Source organism: Pipistrellus kuhlii, unplaced genomic scaffold (assembly GCF_014108245.1).
Source record: "Pipistrellus kuhlii isolate mPipKuh1 unplaced genomic scaffold, mPipKuh1.p scaffold_m20_p_1, whole genome shotgun sequence".
Lineage (NCBI taxonomy): Eukaryota > Metazoa > Chordata > Mammalia > Chiroptera > Vespertilionidae > Pipistrellus > Pipistrellus kuhlii.
The window spans coordinates 13,059,787-13,085,139 of record NW_023425404.1 but is presented as its reverse complement, the minus strand read 5'-3'; the positions used below and the strand labels follow the sequence as shown (position 1 = coordinate 13,085,139).

The 25,353-nt window shown below is 40.5% G+C and overlaps 1 protein-coding gene and 2 pseudogenes across 7 annotated transcripts in view; 1 reads left to right on the top strand and 2 right to left on the bottom strand.

Moving 5' to 3' along the window:
• PSEN1 (presenilin 1) overlaps positions 1-25,353 on the top strand; it is a 57,366-nt gene that overhangs the window by 12,738 nt on the left and 19,275 nt on the right. For 5 of the 7 annotated variants that reach the window (XM_045578915.1, XM_045578921.1, XM_045578910.1 and 2 more), the window contains exons 4-8: positions 6,988-7,107; positions 13,210-13,463; positions 16,710-16,851; positions 17,592-17,659; positions 24,761-24,981. In XM_045578915.1, coding sequence (XP_045434871.1) covers positions 6,988-7,107; positions 13,210-13,463; positions 16,710-16,851; positions 17,592-17,659; positions 24,761-24,981 — 805 coding nt within the window. The remainder of the gene's footprint in view (positions 1-6,987; positions 7,108-13,209; positions 13,464-16,709; positions 16,852-17,591; positions 17,660-24,760; positions 24,982-25,353) is intronic. The other 2 variants (XM_036432172.2, XM_036432135.2) reach the window with 1 other exon arrangement.
• Positions 5,781-6,138, bottom strand: LOC118715622 (annotated as a pseudogene).
• On the bottom strand, positions 14,853-15,237 carry LOC118715630 (annotated as a pseudogene).

Sequence of the window (25,353 nt, the reverse complement as noted above, 5' to 3'; positions counted from 1 at the left end):
AGGATGCATAGGCTTAGAATAGTGAAAACTGATAGATGCAGTAACTCTAGGGGAGGGAGAATTTTTCTAAAATATAAATTGACAAGGAGGCTATATCCTCAGAGAACATCAACAGAGGTAGATCACATTATATTGCTTGAATATGATTAATTAAGTGAAATCAAGTTAAAATGAATATGTAAGGAAGCCCTGAAAGGGAACACAAGCTATCACCGTGTAGTATGTAGCCTCAGAGGTGTGTGTGGAGCGGGATGGGGGCACTTTGCCCTCGTGCCTTGGTCTGGGTTGATAAAGCGGTGTTACAGAGACTGATTTTTGTGGCAGCACATTTGTTCCTCTACTCTGGGTCAGCAGCATTTACTCTCTTTTTGCTATTCCCGATGAACAGCTTTTTGAAAAGTTAAGATGGGCCTGGATTATGAAGTTGTTTGGATGCAGGGTATGAACATTTGGATCCTACAGACTGTCCTCATTTGTAAACTTGAGAGGAGGGAGAGGGAAAGTGGGAAGAGCATAGTCAGGTTTCTAAGTACCTTTTCCTTATCTGTGTTACATATAATCTTCGGTGGATCCCTTGAACAAAAGATTCTATAACTAAAAAGTTTTGGAAAAAACACAGTTATATGTGACTCATTTGACCCAAACTTTCCAAAGGCATCTTGTTTCAGAATAAAATCTTGTCCTGAGGTTTTAATTTCACCCTCTCCATCCATATCATTTGTCTCTTAATCTCTTAGCACCTTCTTCCTCCCTCAGTGCTTCTTCAGCTCTGCCTCTGAGCCCTGGGTCATTCTCCCACTCTTCTCAGACGGCTAACTTCACTTCCTTCAGGTTTCCTCATGAGTCAGCTTATCAGTGAGGCCTTGCCTTCCTTGACTCCGATCCCTTTCCTGTACCCTTATGCTGCTTTACTTGTGTGTAGCTCTTACTATTATTTCTAGCATACAGTTTATTGGGGATTTTGTTTACCTGCCTCCCCCTGTGTAAGCTGCTTGAAGCCAGATATACAATCTCCTTTGTTCACTCTTGTTTCCCCAGCTTCAAGAACAATGTGTGATGTCCTGGCCAGTATGGCTCAGTTGGTTGGGTGTCATCCTGTGCATCAAAGGCTGCTGGCTCGATTCCCAGTCAGGGCATATGTCTGGTTTGCAGGCTCGATCCCTGGTCAGGGGCATGCAGAAGGCAGCTGATCACATCAATGTTTCTTTCTCCCTCTCTCTCTCTCTCTCTCTCTCTCTCTCTCTCTCTCTCTCTCAGGGGCATGCAGAAGGCAGCTGATCACATCAATGTTTCTCTCTCTCTCTCTCTTCTCTCTCTCTCTCTCTCTCTCTCTCTCTCTCTCTCTCTAAAAATCAATAAAAAATAACTTTAAAAAATATTTTTAAAATCTTTAAAAAGAACATTAGCAGCCCTGGCTGGTATTTCTCGATGGTTAGAGCTTTGCCCCACACACCAAAGGGTCTAGGGTTCGATTCCCAGTCAAGGGTATGTTATTTGGGCTGCAGGTTCAATCCTCGGCTTAGATTGAGGCTAGTGTGGGAGGCAGCTCATCAGTGTCTCTCTCTCTCTCACATCAATCTATGACTCACTTCCTCTCTACCTCTCTCCACTCTCTTTAAAAAAAAAAAATCAAATGGAAAAAAAAAATGCCCTTGGGTGAGGATTTAAAAAAAAAGAAAAAGAAAGAAAAGAAAAAAAATGTCTACAAGTAAGGATTCAACAACAACAGAACAGTGTGCGGCACTTAGTGAGCTCCCTGTTGTTAATGTAGTACTGTATTGTTTATATCCCTCACATTCACATTCAGGTTTTGTGAGGCTTTTATGGTATTACTAGAGGCCTGTGGATGAAAATTCATACCTTGGGGGATGAGGAGGGGAGCCCCTCAGCCCGGCCTGTGCCCTCTCACAGTCTGGGAGCCTCAGGGGATGTCTTACTGATGGCTCAGGGAGTGGGCCTAGGCCACAGTCTGGCCTCCCTCTGTGGGAGGCGACCAGGCAGGCGGATCAGGTGACATGCTGCCCGCATCACCCCGCCACTGCGTCTGGTGGGGCCTCCCTCTGTGGGAGGTGACCTGGCAGCTAATTAAGCTGACGCCTACTGGTCACCACCGCTGGTCACTGCTGCCCCCCCCGCCCCCCATTGCTTCCCTCCCCCTCCCACCTCCTTGCTCACTAGCATGGTCCTTGGCTGGGCAGGCGCTGCCGGCTTGCCGGCCCCACCCCCTGCTGATTGGCCGGTCTGCCATTTGGTTGATTTGCATATTACCCTTTTATTATATAGGATTTTTCTGCCATTCTTTACACCTCAGTGACTGATAAAATATCCCTTTGAAATAAAAGGTGCTATAGAGGAGGTACAATTGACACAGGATTTTTATTGAAAATTACGTGTGTTCCTGGTTTAGTTTTAGCAAGTCTTAGTGCTAATGTTCTCAGTGGTACCTTTTAAGTCTGTTAGGGCACGACTGTCTATAACATTAGGGCCTGATTTGTTTAATTTTGACTCTGCTATTGATAGTATATTGTCAAATAAGTTTATGTTTTACTTATCTCCTTAAAAATGCATTCTTTAACTTAAAAATCTTAGTATATTTCATACTTTCCAGTTATCATGGGATCATTATTCCCATTTTACAGTTTCTTTTTTTAAAATATGTTTTTATTGATTTTAGAGCAGAAGGGAGAGGGTTAGATAGAAAGAAACATCAATGATCAGAAAGAATAATTAATCAGCTGCCTCCTGCTTGCCCCCCATGGGGATTGAGCCTGAAACCCAGGCATGTGCCTTTGACTGGAATTGAACCCGAGATCCTTCAGTCCATAGGCCAATGCTCTATCCACTGATTCTTTCCAAAAATCGGGACTGTTTTAAAAAATCGGGACTGTCCTGCCAAATGTGGGATGTCTGGTCACCTTAATATACTGGCATCTGATATATTAACAGAAACACATAGCATAACAAGGCTCAAAAAATTGCTCCCTATGTTCATGTTGTGGGGCAGAGATTAGGAGAACACTCACTTTCTATGTTATAAATACGTTTATAACTTAAAAGCTTTTGGAAACTTGTTTATAGTATTTCTTTTATTTACAGAAACAAACCTTTAAAAGGCAGGAAAACACAAGGTTCAAAAAGAAAACAGGCAGGCACTACACTGTATTAAGAATACCTTCACAAATGTTTGCTGCTTGAGAAATACTAGCCCTGCTTGAGGGTCCACATGCCTTGGGTGGCTGGACCTAAATTTGCATCAGGTTCCAGAGTAAGGGGAAGGGAAAAAGAATTAAAATGATGCCTCTGACGTAATGGTGTAGGAGCTCACTTCCCACGTACCACTTCCTGTAGGACCCCGCCCTCCCTGAAACGTACAGCATTTACATAGTGAGTAATCCTTCCCCACTCCACAGAAATGAAATCATTTATGATGGCTACGGAACTTTCTTTTTTAACCTTAAAAATATCCTTTATGGGTAAAACTATGGAGGCAGTAAAAAGATCCGTGGTTGCCAGGGTAGAGGATGAAAAGAGGGATAAATAGGCAGAGAACAGAGGATTCCTTTAAAGAAAACATTCTTTTTTTTAAATAGATCTCAGAGAAAGGAAGTGGGGGAGAGGGAGAGAGAGAGAGAAACATCAGTGTTTGGGAAACATCATTGGGATTGCCTCCTACATGTGTCCCAACTGGAGATCAAACCCAAAACCTGATATGTGCCCTGACCAGGAAGCTGGTGTACAGGATGACCTTCCAACCAACCGAGCCACAGGAACCAGGGCCAGAGAACAGGAGTTCAGGACAGTGAAGCTATTCTATTTGGCATGATGGATGCATGTTACACATTTTTCAAACACCAAGAGTGAACCCGTGGAGCTTCATTACATACTTCTGACAGTATTTCTTTTAATTTTTCCATAATAAAAAGTAGCGTTAGCCCTGACTGGTGTGGCTCAGAACATGTCTGTGCACTGAAAGGTGGTGGGTTTAATTCCCAATTGGGGCACATACCCAGGTTGTGGATTCCATCCCCATTCGGGACACATGCAGGAGGCAACTCAAACGATGTTACTCTCTCACATTCATGTTTCTCTCTTCCTCTCTCGTTAAAATAAGTAATAATAATAAACAACCTCAGGTGAGGATTAAAGTATACAACTTGAAACCATCACCACAGTCAAGATAATGGACATAATCATCACCCTCACACGTTTCCTCGTGCTCCTTTGTAATTTTCCCCTCCTGCCCCTCTCCAGCTACACCTATCCTTAGGTAATAACTAATCAACTTTTTGCCACTGAAGTTTTGGTTTCCTAGTATTTTATATAAATGAAATCATATGATATATACCCTTTTGTCTAGCTTTTTTTTTTTTTTTTTTAATTGATTTCAGAGAGGAAGGGAGTGGGGGGAGAGAGAGAGAGGGAGAGAGAGAGAAACATCAATGATGAGAGAATCATTGATCAGCTGCCTACTGGGGATCGAGCCTGCAACCCGGGCATGTGCCCTGCCTGGGAATCAAACCATGGTCTCCTGGATCACAGGTCAGTGCTCAACCACTGAGTCATCCTGACCAGCATATGTTTTTATTTATTTTGAGTAAATAAGAGTACAATATAATTCATATACCTAAGAGTAGAATATGATCCAAGAGTAGAGTTGTGTATTTGACTTTTAAAAAAATATATATATATTTTATTGATTTTCTACAGAGAGGAAGGGAGAGAGATAGAGAGCCAGAAACGTCGATGAGAGAGAAACATCGACCAGCTGCCTCCTGCACACCCCCCACCAGGGATGTGCCCACAACCAACGTACATGCCCTTGACCGGAATCAAACCTGGGACCTTTCAGTCTGCAGACTGACTCTCTACCGCTGAGCCAAACCGGTTTCGGCTGTATTTGACTTTTTAAAAAAATCTTAACTTGTATAGCCGAAACCAGTTTGGCTTAATGGAGAGAGTGTCGGCCTGCGGACTGAAAGGTCCCGGGTTCGATTCCGGTCAAGGCCATGTACCTTGGTTGCGGGCACGTCCCCAGTAGGGGGTGTGCAAGAGGCAACTGATCGATGATTCTCTCTCATTGATGTTTCTAACTTTCTATCCCTCTCTCTTCCTCTTTGTAAAAAATCAATAAAATATATTTTAAAAAGGAAAGAAAGCAAGCTAAGCCATAAGCAGCTTTTAAAAGATAAAAAAATTAAAAAAATCTTATAATCATTCTTAAATCCTTTTAAAAAAATATATTTCTTTATTGATTTTAGAGAGGAAGGGAGAGGGATAGATAGAAACATCAGTGATGAGAGAGAAACATTGATCGGTTGCCTATTGCACATCCTCTTCTGGGGACCAAACCTGCAACCCAGGCATGTGCCCTGAACGGGAATTGAACCAGTGAACTTTGGTTCATGGGTTGAAGTTCAACCTCTAAGCCACACCGGTATGCCATATATACTGTGTATTAATCTATATGTACATTGGGGTGCAACAGATCTCTAGAACCTTTTCAACTTGCAAAAATGACACTCTAGCCACAACCCCAACAACCACAGTTATACTTTCTGTTTTTTTTGAGTTGGACTACTTTATTTTTATTTTTTATTAAAAAATTTAATGTTGGCATTATTATAGGTGTCCTTCCTTCCCCGCCCTCTTTACTCACTCCACCCACAGAGTTGGACTACTTTCGATACTTTATATAAGTAGAATCATATACAGAGTCTTTTTTTTTTTTTTAAGTACAATTTCCATTTATTTTTCCCCCAAAGAACTTTTCTTCACTCTTTAAAGACTTGGCTCCTTACATGGGCTTTGGTGGAGGTCGTGGGGCAGCACCCGAAGGTCTAAATCGGGGTGGGGGTGTTCGGTCCTTCCGGGCTTCACAGGAAGGATTCCTGACTGCCTTGCTGTGAATGGCTCAGCTCAGTAACGCAGCTTGGGAAGCACATAGGCATCTAAGACACTCACTTCGGAGATGTTCCCAATGGCCGCGGCCTCTACTGTGTTTCAAATGACAAACTTCTTACTGGCCTTGTCCCTGGGAATGCACCAGGCACAGTTGGTGCAGCAAATAGGCTACACATGGCCTTGGCCTTTTTTGGCACAGCCGTTACTCCTTTTCTTGGTCATCTTGGAAAGGAGGACCCGAGAGAGCTACAGTGTCTTTTTGTAACTTGCATATTGCACTTAGTATTATGTTTTAGCATGTGACAAGATTTTCTTTTTTTTTTTTTAAGGCTGAGTAATATTCCACTTTGTATACACATTTTCTTTATCCACGTGTGGTTTTTAAAAAATATATGTTTTTATTGATTTTAGAGAGGAAAGGAGAGGGAGAGAGAGAGACATTAATGATGAGAATCATTGATTGGCTGCCTCCTACATGTTCCCTAGTGGGGATTGCGCCTGCAACCCGGGCATGTGCCCTTGACTAGAATCGAACCCGGGACCCTTCAGTCCCCAGGCTGGTGAGCTATTAACTGAGCCAGATTGCTAGGGCTCTTTATCCATGTATTCATGGACATTCGAGTTGCTTCCATCTCTTAGCTTTTATGAATAATGCTGCAGTGATCACAGGTATGCAGATACCTCTTTGGGATACTGACATCAGTTCTTTTGAATATATACCCAGAAATGGGGTTGCAGGATCATATGATAATTCTTTTTCTAGGAAACTCCATACTGTTTTATAGCATCTGCACTATTTTTGCATTCATAACCACAGTGCACAAGGGTCCCAAATTTTCTGCATCCTCACTAATGCTTGTTATTTTCTGTGTGTGTGTGTGTGTGTGTTTTATAGTAGCATTCCTAATGGGTATAAGATGGTATCTTATTATAATTTGATTTGCATTTCTCTAATGATTAGTAATGTTGAGCATCTTTTCAGATGCTTGTTAGCCATCCTTCCTATATAATAAAAGGCTAATGTGCAAATTGTCCCCACGGGCGGGAGTTTGACCAACCGGGAGTTTGACTTGTGCTGATCACCAGGGGGCAGCACGGAACATGGCAGGCATCAGCGTCGTGACACTGGCAGCAGGTGGCAATGGAGGTGCTGCCGGCCACAATGGGCCCCAACGAGAGCGGGACTACGGCACGATGGTGGAACAGGTGAGCGGGTGGCACCAGGCCCAGGCAGGTGCGAGTGGGGGCCCTAATTGCCCCACCAGTTGCCCCACAGATTGGCCCTCATTGCTGGCCAGGCCTAGGGACTCTACCTGTGCATGAATTCCGTGCACCAGGCCTCTAGTTTGTATATGTTCTTTGAAGAAATGTCTGTTGAAGACTTTTGCTTATTTTAACATTGGTTTGGCTTTTTGTTGTTGAGTTGTAGGTGTTCTTTATATATTTCAGATATTAACCTCTTATTAGAGATATGACTTACAAATATTTTTCTCCCCTTCCATGGTTGACTTCACTCTGTTGATTCTTTGATGCATAGAGGTTTTAAAATTTGATGTGGTTCCATATGTCTATTCTTGCTTTTGTTCTTTAATTTTTCTTAGCAGTATTTTGTAGTTTTCAGTGTACAGGTATATTTGGGATTCTCCAAGATTATGCTCAGGTTCAGTGTTCAGCTAGAAGGATTCACAGAACTCAGAAAAGCTGTTATATTCACTCTTCCAGTTTATTACAGTGAAAGGATACAGATTAAAACTAGCAACAGAAGAAGGAAAATAGAGCAGGGTCCAGGCACAAGCTTCCAGTTGTCCTCTCCAAGTGGAGTCATGGGAACAGTGTGACCACGTGCATGGAGTATTGCCAGCCAGGGAAGTGCACTTAGCCTTAATGTCCAGGAGTATTGTTGGATATCACATAGATATGGCTGACCGTATTCTCTAGCTCTTCCCAAAGTCAAGCAGATACCACATGGGCCAAGACTCCCACCATAGATCACATTGTCAACAGTGTGATCCAAGGCCTCATGTAAACAGAAACACTTTTCACAAGCAATATATTGAAAGGGTTTAGAGGTTATCTTCCAGGTACAAGGCCAGATCCTTCTTTGTCATGTGCAGGGTTTGGACACTCCTGACCTACTGAGTTAATCCTTTATTGTACAGTAAGCTTTTCACATCTTTTCATCCTTCAGATTTCAGAAAAGCATCTCATGTATTTTTTAAAATCCTCATCCGAGGATATGTGGTGGTCTTTGTTGGTTTGAGAGAAAGAGAAATAAATACCAATGTGAGAGAGAGATATTGCTTGGTTGCCTCCCGTACATGCCCCCACCATAGGAAGACTTTTTATTGTACACCTTTTTATACTCAGATTTCAGAACCATGTGAATGTTTTATCTGTTTAAATAAATAAATTGTACTTTAAAAATGAAATTAAAACATATAGTCAATTTAAAAAAAAATATACTTTATTGATTTTAACAGAGAGAATGGGAGAGAGAGAGAGAGAGAGCGCTAGAAACGTCGATGAGAGAGAAACATCGACCAGCTGCCTCTTGCACACCCCCTACCGGGGATGCCGGGGGTGTGCCCGCAACCAAGGTACATGCCCTGGACCGGAATCGAACCTGGGACCTTTTAGTCTGCAGACCGACGCTCTACCACTGAGCCAAACCGGCTTCGGCCATATAGTCAATTTTTAAAAATAGTTATGTGCCCTGACTGGGAATCAGACCAGCAACCTTTTGGTGCTTGGGACAATGTTTCAACCAACTGAGCCACCCAGCCAGGCCCCAAGTATTCTTTCTCATATCACCCTGGTATAGTACCATCCCACTGTGTTTGTTTATTATCTCTCTCTTAAAATCAGTTCATGAGAGCAGAAACCTTTTCTGTCTTGTTGGAATGCTATATTCTTGGCACCGAGTGCCTGGCATTCACTGATAGTTAATTAAGGACTTGTTGAAATAGGCACTCTTCCTATTTAAACTGATACAACTCATAGGGAGGGAAATTAGTATCTCTACTGATGAGTACTTTGACCCAGCAATTTTACTTAAGGGAATTTATCCTACAAATACGCCCCCACGTGTGAAATAAGTTAATAGGGAGCATTCTGATTGCAGCAGTGTTTGTAATGGCAAAAAGTTCAAAGCAGGTTAAATGTCAGTCTTTAGGGAATTGGCCTAATAAATTAATGACATTTTATATACTGGCTATATAGATGATTAAAAATTGTTTTTAAGAATAAGGATGTTCTGCCCTAGCCAGTTTGGCTCAGTGGACAGAGCATTGGCCTGCAGGCTGAAAGGTCCCAGGTTCCATTCCGGTCAGAGGCACATGCCCGGGTTGCAAGCTCAGTTCCAAGTGGCGGGGGCATGCCGTGGGGAGGGGGCTGCAGGAGACCACTGTTTGATGTTTCTCTCTTGCTGATGTTTTTCTCTCTCTCCCTCTCCTTTTCTCTCTAAAATCGATAAAAGCATTTAAAAAAGAAGAAATGGTATATTTGCATCTAACCTAAAAAAAAGAAGAAAAAAAGAATAAGGATGTTCTCTATGTAATGATGTAAAAAAATCTCTAGGATACATAGTTAAGCAAAGTGCAGGGCAGTGCATTTATTCAGCTACTACCATTTGTGTGAAAAGGGGTAATGAAGCTATGTATTATATTTGCTTGTATTTACATGAAGAAACTTTGATAGAATTTGCAGAGAACAATGACAGTGGTAACCTGAGGGATTGGGAAACTAAGTAGATAGTTAAGTGGGAGACTTTTTATTGTACACCTTTTCATACTCAGATTTCAGGGCCACGTGAATGTTTTATCTGTTTAAATAAATATTTGTACTTTAAAAAAATGAAATTAAAACATATAGTCAATTTTTAAAAATAGTATCCAAAGTACTGTGAAGAGGAAGTGTGTGTGTGTGTGTGTGTGTGTGTGTGTGTGTGTGTGTCTCAAACTGTTCTAGCTTCCCGTATCAGCTTCTGGGAGTGGGGCAGGGTGGGGTTGGCTAATGTTCTTTACAAACCAGAACATCCAGTTGAGTAATGTGAATGAGCATGTTATGATTGCCTCTTTCATGCTAGACTTACTCAGTTAAACTGTTCACATAGCCTAATGGGACAGTTGTAGTGTCATAGGAAGAACACAAATTTTGAAACAAGAAACTTGAATTTGACTCCTATCTCTGTTGATTTCTGGCTGTGAGATTTTTTTAGACAAGTTGCTTTATAGTTCACCTACTAACACTTCTCAGCATATAAAAAGAATGATTGAGATATATGAGAGTGCTTTGTACATTATCAAATGCCCATATAGTTATTATTAATTGCATTTTAGTATATTTTGTGCATAATTGACCTGTCAAGTTGGTCATAATTGTGTTGCTAAACATTAATCACAAATATAACGTCCTTAGCATATTTTTCTTTCCACAGCTGCTATTTTATATTAATGACCAATAAGTTCCTACTGTTCCTACTTTCCATCTATACTCTCTCCCTGAGAGTTCATTCATTTCCATAACTAGAAACTAATGACCTTTCCCAACTCTCTTCTGAGCTTGAAATTCTTATTAACTGCCTTTAGACTTTCCTGCCTGGGGTGAATACTTTACATTTACCTATCTCCCTCCTCCAGTCTGCTCATCTTGTGTTCCCATTCTCAGTTAGTGTCATAATCACCTTCCTAGTTTCTTATGCTAGAAACCTCCAGGGCCATCCTGACTCCTTCCTGACCATTCACAAAGCCCTTCAATTCTACTTCTGAAATGTGCCTCACACATCCCTGTTTTCCATCGCCACTCAGTCCGTTTCTTACAAATAAATCATAATCTGATATGTCACTTCCTCAACCTTGACAATTTTTATGACTTTCTATTGCCTACAGGACAAAGTCTAAAGTCGTTGGCAGGCAAACAAGGTCCTTTACAACCTTTCCCTACCTTTTCTCCCACCAGCCCTAACAGACTGTTCTCCAGTCACCTCTGGAATACTCAATGGTTGTCTGTGTGGCACTGTCACATGTCTGCGCCACAGTTCATGTGGTCTCTGCCTGGAGCCCACTTACCTTACAGTCACTCTTGAAGTTTCTGTTCAAAAATCGTATCTTTTATTTTGTCTTTTTTGACCACACAGAATTATAGTCCTTTAGCACTTTATTCTTATCTCTAATATAATGTTTTTATCTCTATATTAAAACTAACTTAGGAACTTCTTAAGGATAGCAAGCATCTAATTAACTTCTGTATTGCCACAGAAGAGTACCTGAAATACAGAATTTTCATAGTTACCTGTGGAATAAATAGTATTGAAAGTAATGTAAAAGAGAACTCAGCTCACAGTCTGCAGAGCTCTCATGTTGTCTTGTGAACAGCAAATTGAGGTGGGTAAGAACTTGATTTCTGGCCGAAACCGGTTTGGCTCAGTGGATGGAGCATCAGCCTTCAGAATGAAAGGTCCCGGGTTCGATTGGCTGCGGGCACATCCCCAGTAGGGGTGTGCAGGAGGCAGCTGATCGATGTTTTTCTCACATCGATGTTTCTAACTATCTCTCTCCCTTCCTCTCTGTAAAAAAATCAATAAAATATATTTTTTAAAAAGAAAAGAAAAAAAAGAACTTTATTTCTGAAGACAAGCGTATCTGGATTCAAACCCACTCTGGCTTGTAGCTGTTTCCTTACCTATAAAGTGGCGATGATGGAGTATCTATGAGAATTAAATGTAAAGTACATATCAATCCTTGGTACATTGTAGTTTTTTTTGTTTTTTTAATTTTGTGAGCCTGAAGTTTTTTGTTTGTTTTTTTCTAATATATTTATTGGTTTTTTATAGAGAAGAAGAGAGAGAGATAGAGAGAGCTAGAAACATCAATCAGCTGCCTCTTGCACACCCCCTACTGGGGATGTACCCGCAACCAAGGTGCATGCCCTTGACCGGAATCGAACCCGGGACCTTTCAGTCCACAGGCCAACGCTCTATCCACTGAGCCAAACCGGTCTTGGCTACATTGTAGTTTTAAGCTATTATTAAGTATGTAATGTATTTTTAATGAATAATGGTTATACTCTATTAGGTATATTTGTAGTCAGAAGTGAGGTGCAAGAATAGTATGTTTTCCTAAGAGAACCCTTTTTCAACCAAGCTGATTATATCCCAGCAACAGTGACTATCTTTTATCATTGAGAAGGGAGAAGAATATCTGTTATCTTTCCTGTTATCTATCACTAGAGGCCTGGTACATGAATTCATGCACAGGTGGGGTCCAGCGGCCTGCCGCAATGGGGCCGCCCAGGGGAGGGACTGAAGGAGGTTGGCTGGTTGGCTCCGCCCCCAATTGGGGTATTGCGGGCTGATCAGGGGCTGAGTGCCAATCATGGCCAGATCAGGTTGGTTGGCTGCCATGGTGTGTGTCATAGCCACGGGTCTTTTGAGTCATTCCGCCTTTCCAGTTGCTGGGTTTTATATATAGTGATCTTTATTATTGTTATTGTTAGTGCCCTTGAGATTCATTCTACCTTTTATAAAAACTGAGTTTAGATGTGAACAGGGATACCAAAAAGGAAATCAAACTTGAAGAATAAGAAAGTAGAAACCTAGGATAAGGATAAAAGTATTTGGTATTAAGAGCCCAAGGAAAATAGAATCTAAGAAAGGTTCTCCTTTCATTCCATAATTCAACAAGTATTATTGTCCCCCATTCTATTCAGGGCACAGTGGGACCAGGGCAAGGATATTATCATTGTTTAAGGCCTAGTTTCTCACTGTAAAGATTTTTTTTTTAAATTGCATACTTGAGATAGACTTACATGCAATTGTAAGAAATAATTACAGAGAGATCCCATATACATCAATACAGGATTTTAAGTCTTATTGGTAATGAGGTGAGATAGTTCTTTGTATAACTGGTATAAAACCACAGATAGAAAGCACTTCATGAATTGGAAGAGCTGGGATTTCTCTGCTTGAAGCTGCAGCAAATAAAGTATTCATATAGGTGTCAGTTTTAAGCCACACCTCAAAGGGCGAGTGTAATTGTATTAGGTTAGGAATGGAGCGAGAGAGTGAGGAAAGCCAAGACCCAGGTGAAAGGGAGGACCTGGGTTCCTTGAAGGAATTTGGTAAATAATCTAGATTTCTTAACTGCACACTTCTTTTAAATTGGTTTTCTTACCTCAGGTTTTTAGAACTCAGGTAATCGTGAGCCTGTTGTTAATCTCAGGTTTGACTGTTACATTTCCTGTTTTTGATATAGAATAACTTGTTTCTGCTGAGAGTCTGACATATTGAAAAAGTGTTTCTTTTGCTTTTAGAATGACAGTAGAGAACGACATGAGTACAGCAATGAAAGGCGGAGGCGGGGCAACCCTGAGCCCTTGTCTAATGGAGGACCCCAGGGTAACACACTGCAGGTGGTGGAACAAGAGGAAGAAGAAGATGAGGAGCTGACACTGAAATATGGCGCCAAGCATGTGATCATGCTCTTTGTCCCCGTGACTCTCTGTATGGTGGTGGTGGTGGCTACCATCAAATCAGTCAGCTTTTATACCCGGAAGGATGGACAGTTGTATGTATGAATGTTTTCTTTTATTATTCTCAAAGTCAGCATAGCTTTTCTTCATTTCATGCCATCATTATCTTGAAGGCCTCTGAAGAAGTATGAAGGCCAGAGAGTTTTTTCAGTCAGAAGCAATTGAGAGTGAGGAGTTATTTATTACTTGATGCTATAAGTAGAGAAAATGAAAGCTACAGAATTATATTTCCTGTATGCTGTCACTAAGACAGGGCTGAATTTATTTGTAATGAGCCAGTAAAGCATTAAACAGTAATCTTTCCCATCTCAGGGCCATTGAGCCCATTTTTCTTTGCCTAGAATGTTCTTTTTCTAATTAGGTGGATTAAGTCCTCTCATCCTTCTGATCTTGGCTTAAATGTTAAATCCAAATATAATGGCTCTGATCCTACTAATAAAACTAGTAGGATCTTATAGTTTCTTATAGAAACCTGTTCTTTTTCACTTGTAAAGATATGCAAATATAAATTTATTTACATGACTTATTCAACACCTGGTTTCCTTCTGTACCGTAAATCTTTTCAGAGCACTTTGTTTCCAGGATGAAGTGTGTAATAAAAGTTGTTAAATGAAAGGATGAAGAATTACTGCAAGCTGGCACTCTACTCTTGGGGAACTATTGTGTAGATTCTCTGGTGCTGTTGGTGTCAGCCCTTGATTCTTATGTCACCTAGTTCTGTCTCTAGGACCCTAGTGGGCTCAAACAAATTTTTAGTGTATTTTAGAATTTGAAAGTGGCAAGTATCTTAAAAAATTTATAGTGTTCTGAAAGGCAAGCTATTTTTTAAATTTATTTTTATTTTTTTTAAATATATTTTTATTGATTTCAGAGAGAAAGGAAGAGGGAGAGATAGAAGCATCCATGATGAGACAGAATCATGGATCGGTTGCCTCCTGCAAGTCCCCCACTGGGAATGGAGCCCACAACCTGGGCCTGTGCCCTTGGCTGGAATCGAACCTCGGACTTTTCTTTTTTCTTTTTTTAAAATATATTTTATTGATTTTTTTACAGAGAAGAGGAGAGAGGGATAAAGAGCTAGAAACGTTGATGAGAGAGAAACATCTACCAGCTGCCTCTTGCACACCCCCTACCGGGGATGTGCCCACAACCAAGGTACATGCCCTTGACCGGAATCGAACCTGGGACCTTTCAGTCTGCAGACAACGCTCTACCACTGAGCCAAACTGGTTTCGGCCAAACCTCGGACTTTTCATTTTCAGTTCGCAGGCCGACACTGTCCACTGAGCCAAACAAGCTAGGGCCAAGCTATTTTATTTATATATATATATATATATATATATATATATATATATATATATATATATATATATATATATATATAAATAAATTTTTTTTTAAATACAACTTCCATTTATTTTCCCCCAGAGAACTTTTCTTCACTCCTTAAAGACTTAGCTTCTTACATGGGCTTTGGTGGAGATCGTGGGGCAGCACCCACAGGCCTAAACCGGGGTGGGGGTGTTCAGTCCTTCAGGGCTTCACGAGATCGATTCCTGACTCCCTTGCTGTGAATGGCACAGCTCACACAGTTATGCAGCTTTACATACAGCTTGGGAACCACATAGGCGTCCAAGACACTGGCTTCGGAGATGTCCCTGATGGCCACGGCCTCCCCTATGTTTCGAATGACAAACTTCTTAATCGCCTTGTCCTTGGGCACGCACCGGGCACAGTTGGTGCAACGAATAGGCTGCACATGGCCACACCTTTTTTGGCACAGCCGTTATTCCTTCTTTTCTTGGTCATCTTGGAAACGAGGACCCGAGAGAGCCCAAGCTATTAATTTTTGAAAGAAAGACTATGACATTGAGTATCGGCAGATAATGGAGATAATAGCTAAAAGAGATTAAGTAATAGTCTCTGTATTAATTAGAGTTAGCTTGGCTACATATTATAGAACAGGGATTAGCAAGTCATAGTCCACAGAGCAGCTCTGCTTGTCACCTATTTTTGTAAATAAAGTTTTGTTGGAATACAACCATGCCCATTCTTTTATATATTGTCTCTGCCTGCTTTTATATATATGGTTGAAGCAAAGGCCACATCACCCACAAAACTTAAAATACATACTCTCTAGTCCTTTGCAGAAAGTTTGCTGATCCTAATATAGAAAATAATTCTGATTATAGAAAAATCCGATTATAGAAAATCAAAACAGCTGCTTTAAATAACGTACATGTTTTATCTCTCATGGAGTAGTGCAGAGGTGGTCAGTCAGTTTGGAATAGTGCTTCACATTTATCAAGGATTCAGGCTCCTTTCTTCTTTATTATACTCTAGGTTATTTCAGGGTCTATGCTCTTGGTCTGTGGTCGGCAAACTGGCTTGTGAGCCACATGCAGCTCTTCCACAAAATACCACGGCCTGGGCGAGTCTATTTTGAAGAAGTGGCTTTAGAAGAAGTTTTAAGTTTAAAAAAATTGGCTCTCTAAAGAAATTTCAATCGTTGTACTGTTGGTATTTGGCTCTGTTGACTAATGAGTTTGCCGATCACTGCTCTAGGTTATTAGGATGCTGGAGCCCTAGCCTTCATTCAAACAGCAGGAAGCAGGAAGGAGTAGAGGAAAAAAGAACATAAAACATCTCAGCAGAATTAACTCCTTTCTTAGAAGTTCCACACAATATAGTATCTGCTTATGACTTATTAGCCATTACTTAATCTCATGGCCACACCTGACTATAAGGGAATCAGAACTAAAGTCTTTTAGCTGGGAACATTGGCCCTAGAATAAAAATGTTTTTGTGTGAATGAGAAACAAGGGGGAAATGGATATGTGACATTATCTTAAGACAACCCCAGTTGCAATCTCCCTAAAGATGAAGGATAATAATTATAAGCCATATTACTTCCGCCGACTATTCCTTGTGTCCTCAGTAGTCCATGTGGCAAAATCTGGTTCTTTAGCAAGTCCTAAGAAGCAGTGGAGAAGGAATATTTGCTGAGGTAGTTATTTTAGGATATAGCATCCACTAGATGGAGTCAGGGTCTGGTTCACAACTCCTATATCTTAGATATCTTTTTTATTTTTGAAGCACTGTTTTTGACAGTAGCTATTTTTGTTAAGTTAAAACTTCTTGGCTAGGTTGATGAGATGGGCAAAAGTGATATATCATTTGAATCAGGGAAACAAAACTCATGTTGGAGAGAGTATATGGCTTGGTGTATCTATCCATTAACACTTATCTGAGGCTTTGTATTTTGTTTTGTTTTGTTATAGAATCTATACTCCATTCACAGAGGAGACCGAGACTGTGGGCCAGAGAGCCCTGCACTCAATTCTGAATGCTGCTATCATGATCAGCGTCATTGTTGTCATGACTATTCTCCTGGTGGCTCTATATAAATACAGGTGCTATAAGGTGAGCATGAGAGACAGAGCTTTGCTTTCCACCATATTCTTTTTATGATTGGGTTTTCTATCTATGCTTTACTTGGTCTAGTAAAGAAAAAGGTCTGAGCCCTGGCTGGTATGGCTTAGTGGTTGGAACAACAGCCTGCCAAGGGTCTCAGGTTCGATTCCTGGTCATGGACATAAACATGGTTACAGGTTCATTTCCAGCCACAGTCAGGAGCATGTGCGGGAGGCAATCAATCAATATGTCTGGGTATATATCCAGAAGAACTGATATCAGTATCCCAAAGAGGTATCTGCATACCCATGATCACTGCAGCATTATTCATAAGAGCTAAGAGATGGAAACAACTCGAATGTCCATGAATACATGGATAAAGAGCCCTAGCAATCTGGCTCAGTTAATAGCTCACCAGCCTGGGGACTGAAGGGTCCCGGGTTCGATTCCAATCAAGGGCACATGCCCGGGTTGTGGGCTTATTCCCCACTAGGGGGCGTGCAGGAGGCAGCTAATCAATGATTCTCTCTCATCATTGATGTTTCTATCTCTCCCTCTCCCTTCCTCTCTGAAATCAATTAAAAAATACATATTATTAAAGAAAAAGAATGCACTGAACCCAAAGCCATATGTGCTCAGCCATTTGAAAAGAATAACATATACAGAAATAATATACTATTTTTGAAGAAAGTAATTTGCAATTTATTTGGATCATGGGCTCTCTTATTTATATTGAAATTTTTTTCTAGGTCATCCATGCCTGGCTTATTATTTCATCTCTATTGTTGCTGTTCTTTTTCTCATTCATTTATTTGGGGTAAGTGGTGAAATACTTGGTCTATTTTTCAGAAATTAATTCTGTTAGAAGTCTCTATTTTAAAGCCATGTCTCTTATTGATGAATAACCCTTGAAATTATAATTGTTTCCAGATGTCGGTCATAGTTGGTATATATAAGACAAGTTAATATAAATAAGGACATTATTTTATTGATCCTTGCTTATAAGTAGAACTGAAAGAACTCATGACTGTATTTAGTTCTAAGTCTTTTTAGTGAAGAACTTATTACTTTAATAAAAAAATTTTAAAAGTCTATAAATCAGATTGTTAACAGGATTTCAAGAAAGTGTATGCATGATTTAATTGCTTTTCAGTTTTTTATATTTTATAAGTTTTTTCTCTCAAATTAAATCTTATTTGAAAATTTCACATATAAAATAGAAAAAAAGTAGAGCTATCTGTTGAAAAGAGTAGAGAGGTTCAGAGATTTCTCAACCCCATTTACAGAATCAAATTTGTAAATCATTGGGATAGGTCTTATATTAGGAACAGAAGCAATAAAGCTAATACATAAATTGCCCCAGTCTGGTGGTTCACTTGGTTGGAGCATTGTCCTTTATACCAAAAAAAGGTTGCAGGTTTAATTCCAGGTCAGGGTACATATCTAGGTTGCTGGTTTGATCCTGGTTGGGGCATGTAAGGGAGGCAACCGATTGCTGTTTCTCTCTTCCCACTCTTTCTCTCTCTTCCCCTCCCCTTCCCTCTTCCTGACTCTTTGAAATCAATAAGCATATCCTCAAGTGAGGATTCAAAAAAACAACAAATGCATAAATGGAACAGTTTCATAGAGGCAGTGGGAATAAGGACAGACAAAAGAAACAAGTGAGAGAATCTATAAGAACTTGGTGGTTTTCTAGGGAAAAAAAGATAACTGCCACTGATGCAATAGAAAATCTAAATAGAGGTAAAGAAAAAACAGCAGAAAGTTGTTGAAAAGATTTCTATCCTACCTACCAATTAAAATAATACCAGGCACAAATGGGTTCATATTAAACTTTCTAGGAGTAGAAAATTCTAATAGTATTTTAACTGTTCCAAAACACAGAAGAAGAAGGAAAGCTTCCAGAATCACTTTATGAAGCCAACATAACATTGATACAAAAAACCCCTATAAATATAAAGTAAAAGGAAACTGTAGACCAATTCTATTTATTGATATAAAAGGAATAACTCAATATTAAACAGGATTCAGAAATACATTGAAGGAAAATATATTATGACCAAGTGGAGTTTGTTGCAGAATGGAAGGTTGTTTCATTATTAGCAAACTAGAGGTCCAGTGCATGAAATTTGTGCACGTGTGTGTGTGTGTGTGTGTGTGTGTGTTGTGTGTGTGTGTATCTGTGTGTGTGTCCCTCAGCCCAGCCTGTACCCTCTCCAATCTGGGATCCCTCTCACAATCTAGGACTACTGGCTCCCAACTGCTCGCCTGCCTGCCTGATTGCCCCTAACCGCTTCTGCCTGCCAGCTTGATCACCCCTAACCACTCCCCTGCCAGTCTGATCAGCACCTAACAGCTCCCCTGCTAGCCTGATTGCTCCTAACTGCCTTCCTCTGCTGGCCTGGTCACCCTTAACTACCTTTCCCTGAAGGCTTGGTCGCTCCTAACTGTCCTCCCCTGCAGGTTTGGTTGGCCCGGTCACCCCAAACTGCCCTCCCTTGCTAGCTGTTTGGCCTTAACTGCCTTCCCCTGCTGGCCTGGTCACCCCTAACTGCCCTCCTCTGCTGGCCCGATTGCCCCTGTCCTCCCCTGCAGGTCTGGTTGCCCCTAACTGCCCTCCCCTGCTGACCCGGTCACCCCTAACTGCCCTCCCTTGACAGCCTGTTTGCCCTTAACTGCCCTTCCCTGATGGCCTGGTTACCCCTAACTGCCCTCCCCTGCTAACCTGGTCCCCCACAACTACCCTCCCATTTCAGGCCTGATTGCCTTCATCTGCCCTCCCCATGCAGGCCTAATTGCCCCCAACTGCCCTCCCCTGCAGGCCTGATCACCCACAGCTGCCTTCTCCTGCTGGCCATCTTGTGTGTTGGAGTGATGGTCAATTTGCATATTACCTCTTTATTAGATAGGATTTCAATATAAGTCACTGTGTTACTAGGCCATCATCTCTGTACATGCTAAAAGGCATTTGATGAAATTTAAGACCTTTTCTTGATCAAATTCTTTTTAAAAACAAATATATGATTACTTTTTTAACATAATAAAATGTATGGATCTCATCTAAAGGTCATTATTACCTCATAGGGAAGCTAGAGGCATGCCTAGTAAGTTAGGAACAAGATGGGGATTTTCTTTATCACTATTCACTGCTATTGTCTGCCATAGCTCTGGAGGGAATAGTTAACGCAACTAAATAAGAGGGGAAAAAAGAAAGAAGAGCTATAGAATTTGTAAAAGATGGTTAAATTATCAATATTTGGAGATAAAATGATCGTTTACTTCATTTTAGAACTAACCAAAAGACAATTATAATCACTAAGTATTGTTGGATAAATATTCTAATCTGTTAAAGTTGCCAACAAACACACATTGGTGTATAACTTTAAAAAAAATATGTATTTATTTCGGAGAGAAGAAAGAAGAGGTAGAAAGGGAAAAATAATGATAAGAATCAATGTGATGCCTCCTGAACACCCCCTATTGGGAATGAAACCATGAACCGTGACTGCATGGTGCATGTGTCAATGCTCAACCACTGAGCACACCAGCAAGGCTGGTGTATAATTTGTACAAGCAATTTGGCAAAACCATTAAAATTTTCAGTGTATATGCACTGAACTTAGTAATTTATAGAGATAATAATTGTAGAATTGTTTCTTATGGCAAAATAATGGAATCAGTCTAAATATCAATCAATAGAAAACTGATTAAATAAATTATGGTACATCCATACAATAAAGCCATTAAAAGGATGTGATAGCTCCGATATACTAATGTGGAAAGTATTTTAGGAGGAAAAGCCTGATATAGTGCAATGTAATAATATGCTATCATTTGTGTCTAATAAAAAAGTGTATATATAATATGATATTGAACCTCCCTAAAAGGATACACATGAATCTGGCCGATGTGTTTCAGCAGTTGAGTGTTGAACCAGAAAACAAGAGGTTGTTGGTTCGATTCCTGATCAGGGCACATGACATGTTGCAGGCTCAATTCCCAGTAGAGGGCATGCAGGAGTTAGCCATTTGATGATTCTCTCTCATCATTGATGTTTCTATCTCCCTCTCCATTCACTCTCTATAAAAATCAATAAGAACATTCTTTTTAAATATGTACACAGATAATAATTTAATAAAAAATTTTTTAAAAAGAACATTTTTAAAAAATATATATATTTTTTAATGATTTTTTACAGAGAGAAGGATAGAAGGGAGAAGGATAGAGTTAGAAACATTGATGAGAGAAAAACATCCATCAGCTGCTTCCTGCACACCTCTTACTGGGGATGTGCTCACAACCACGGTACATACATGCCCTTAACTGGAATCGAACCTGGGACCCTTCAGTCTACAGGCCAACACTCAATCCACTGAGCCAAACCAGTTAGGGCTAAAAACATATTCTTAAAAAAATTAAAACATAAAAGCATGCACATGAAATTATAATAGTGCTTCTTTCCTTTGGAGAGGGGAACTATGGGAGGAAAACTTTTCATAGTATATGATGTGAATTATGTGGGGTGGGTGTTTAGTGCTAGGATATCTGAAATACTTAATACATTGTTCAGAAATTTCAACAGTTTTTTAAATTTTCAAAATCTCAAAATGATCTTTCTGGGTAGTTCTGGCACCCAAAGTTTGTGCTTAAATTAAGTGGGTGCTTTCTTTCTCATTTACCCAGGGCATCTTTCTTACATGTAATTTATTTATTTTTAGACTATAGGCCCAATGCATGAAATTCGTGCAAGAGTAGGCCTTCCTTCCCCCAGCTGCCAGCACCAGCTTCCTCTGGCACCCGGGATCCAGGCTTCCTTCCGGTCATCGGTAGCCATCCAGGACCTGGGCTTCCCTGGCAGCCCTGGCTTCATCCGGAGGGACATTTGGCCAAATATTATAGACCAGTGGTCGGCAAACTCATTAGTTAACAGAGCCAAATATCAACAGTACAACGATTGAAATTTCTTTTGAGAGCCAAGTTTTTTTAAACTTAAACATGTTCTAATGCCACTTCTTCAAAATAGACTCGCCCAGGCGTGGTATTTTGTGGAAGAGCAACAGTCAAGGGGCCAAAGAGCCGCATGTGGCTCACAAGCCACAGTTTGCTGACCACTGTTATAGATGGTGGAATCCCTCCCCCACAATTAAAATAGTATTTTTCTTCATTATAAAAATGACGCTGCCTGGGGTATTGCAGTTGGTTAGAGTGTCATCCAGATACGCCAAGGTTTTGGGTTTGATGCTCAGTCAGGGCACATACAAGAACCAACCAATGAATGGAACAATAAATAAGTCAATGTTTCTCTCTCTTTCTCTCTGTCTCTCTTACACTCTGAAATATTTTTTTTTAAATGACTAAACATTCATTGTAAAAAAACCCAAACATACTACCTATTTTACAAGATTATAAAGAGAAAAGTAGTAAAGAAATAACCAGATTCCCATCATCTAAAGATAAAGAATCCTGCATTCTTTCAGGAATTATGTATCGATATATTGCTCTCCCCACTCACACATAATTTCATAAGTGAGATTTTTTTTTTTTAGGCAGTGTGTCGTGTGTGTGTGTGTGTGTGTGCATCTTTTAATGGATTAATAAATTTCATTTTATGAAGGTACTAGAGGCCCGGTGCATCAATTCGTTCATAGGTGGGGTCTGGCCAGCCCACCCCAATCTGGGCTGATTGGACCCCCTTGCCCCTCCAGGCCAGGGGGAAGGGATATGGGAGGTTGGTCAGCCAACCCCGCCCCCAATTGGGGTAGGGGGGGCCGATCGGGGGCAGGGCCACCTTGGGAGAGGGGCCAAGGGCAGTTGGCCGGCTGGCCCCACCTCCTGGGCCTGCCTCCTGGTCAAACTCCAGGTTGAACTCCTGGTCAAGGGGACAATTGCATATTAGTCTTTTTAAAAATATATATATATTTCTATTGATTTTTAGAGAGAGAGGAAGGGGAAGGGAGATAGAGATAGAAACACTGATGAAAGAGAAAGTCATCAATTGGCTGCCTTCTGCATGGCTCCCACTGGGGATGAAGCCTGAAATCTGGGCATGTGCCCTGACTGGGAATTGAACCGGCGACCTCTTGTTCCTGGTTCAATGCTCACTGCTGAGCCACATCCTCCAGGCAGCATGTTAGCCTTTTATTATATAGGATCATACATTCTAATTATGAAATTAATTGTTCATGTTTCATTTGTGTCAATTTCAGGTATTTTCTTTCTTTAATGCATTTTATTTAAATATATAGCACATGTTCTACCATAGATTTTTTTTGGAAAACATGTTTTTTAAAAAATGAAATGCTGGTTTTTCATAAAATTTCCACACTATCTAATCTCTAATTTTGCCCAAAATTAAAACCAGCATTACAGGTGACTACATGAATCATTCCTCCCATCCCTTTGTTATAATTTCAGATATTTTAAATATTTTTTTTTATTGATTTTTTTACAGAGAGGGCGAGAGAGGGATAGAGAGTTAGAAACATCAATGAGAAACATTGATCAGCCGCCTCTTGTACACCCCCCACTGGGGATGTGCCCACAACCAAGGTACATGCCCTTGACTGGAATCGAACCTGGGACCTTTCAGTCTGCATGCCGACGCTCTATCCACTGAGCGAAACCGGTTTCGGCATAATTTCAGATATTTTATTTTATTTTTAAAAATATATTTTATTGACTTTTTACAGAGAGGAAGAGAGAGGGATAGAGAGTTAGAAACATCGATGAGAGAGAATCATCGATCAGCTGCCTCTTGCACCACCCTACTGGGGATGTGCCCGCAACCAAGGTACATGCCCTTGACCGGAATCGAACTCGGGACCGTTCAGTTCGCAAGCCGACGCTCTATCCACTGAGCCAAACCGGTCTCGGCTAATTTCAGATATTTTAAACGAGAGTTTCCAAAGTATAGAATTTGGTATTTTAGGTAGTATGCAGCCTTTTTTAGTGTTTGTATGTACTTATTTTTATAGCTACAGTCTATGTTACTGGTTTTCCATTTATATGAATGATACAATTTTCTTTTTCTTTTTTTTTCTTTTTTTAATATATTTTATTGATTTTTTACAGAGAGGAAGAAAGAGAGCTAGAGAGCTAGAAACATCGATGAGAGAGAAACATCGACCAGCTGCCTCTTGCACACCCCCTACCGGGGATGTGCCCGCACCAACGTGACCGGAATTGAACCCGGGACCTTTCAGTCCGCAGACCTATGCTCCACCACTGAGCCAAACCGGTTTCGGCTGAATGATACAGTTTTCTGTTAAAATAATTTGAGGAGGCTGGGACCAGTTTGGCTCAGTGGATGGAGCGTCGGCCTGCGGACTGAAATGTCCTGGGTTCGATTCCAGGCAAGGGCATGTACGTTGGTTGCGGGCACATCCCCAGTAGAGGGTGTGCAAGAGGCAGCTGATTGATGATTCTCTCTCATCGATGTTTCTAGCTCTCTATCCCTCTCTCTTTCTCTCTGTGAAAAATCTATTCTTTTTTTTTAAAATAATAATTTGAGGAGGCCAAAACCGGTTTGGCTCAGTGGATAGAGCATCAGCCTGTGGACTGAAGGGTCCCAGGTTTGATTCCGGTCAAGGGCATGTACCTTGGTTGTGGGCACATTCCCAGTGGGGGGTGTGCAGGAGGCAGCTGATCGATGATTCTCTCTCATCAATGTTTCTAACTCTGTCCCTCTCTCTTCCTCTGTAAAAAATCAATAAAATATATTTAAAAAAATAATAATTTGAGGAGAAAACTGAATTAATTTAAAGAAAATGTTAAAATAATAGCACAGTTGGTACAAGATATGGTAAAAATATGAAGGTGGGATAGGAATACCTAATGTTTGAGAACCATAGTTCTAAACAGTGTTTTGAGGAAATTATTATACATAAATCTTTTTATATCTCTGTTTCATTTTTTTTAGGGAAGTGTTTAAAACCTATAATGTTGCCGTAGACTACATTACTGTTGCCCTCCTGATCTGGAATTTTGGTGTGGTGGGAATGATTGCCATTCATTGGAAAGGTCCACTGCGACTCCAGCAGGCGTATCTCATCATGATCAGTGCCCTCATGGCCCTGGTATTTATCAAGTACCTCCCAGAATGGACTGCATGGCTCATCTTGGCTGTGATTTCAGTATATGGTAAAACCCGAGATTGACTTTTTTAAAATTTATTCACAGAGATACCTCATCTGGTGTATTTTCCTTCCTCTTCTAGTTATCTTGACTTATGAAAATGATAATTTTCATAATTAATTAGCAAATAATTAGCAATGGCATCTTTATCATAGAAAGATTTCAATTTTTTGAGGTTAATATCTTTAAAAATATTTTATTATTGCCTCCAGTTTAACTCAGTGATAGACAGATTTCTGGTCAGGAGACTTACTTAGGTTCATATCCTCCTATCTGTGCCACGGACAGCCTTTGTGATCTTAGGAATGTGACTCAGCCTGTTTGAGCTTCAGTTGCCTCATTTGGAAAATGGGAACAATGCTTCCCAGAATTTGTAAT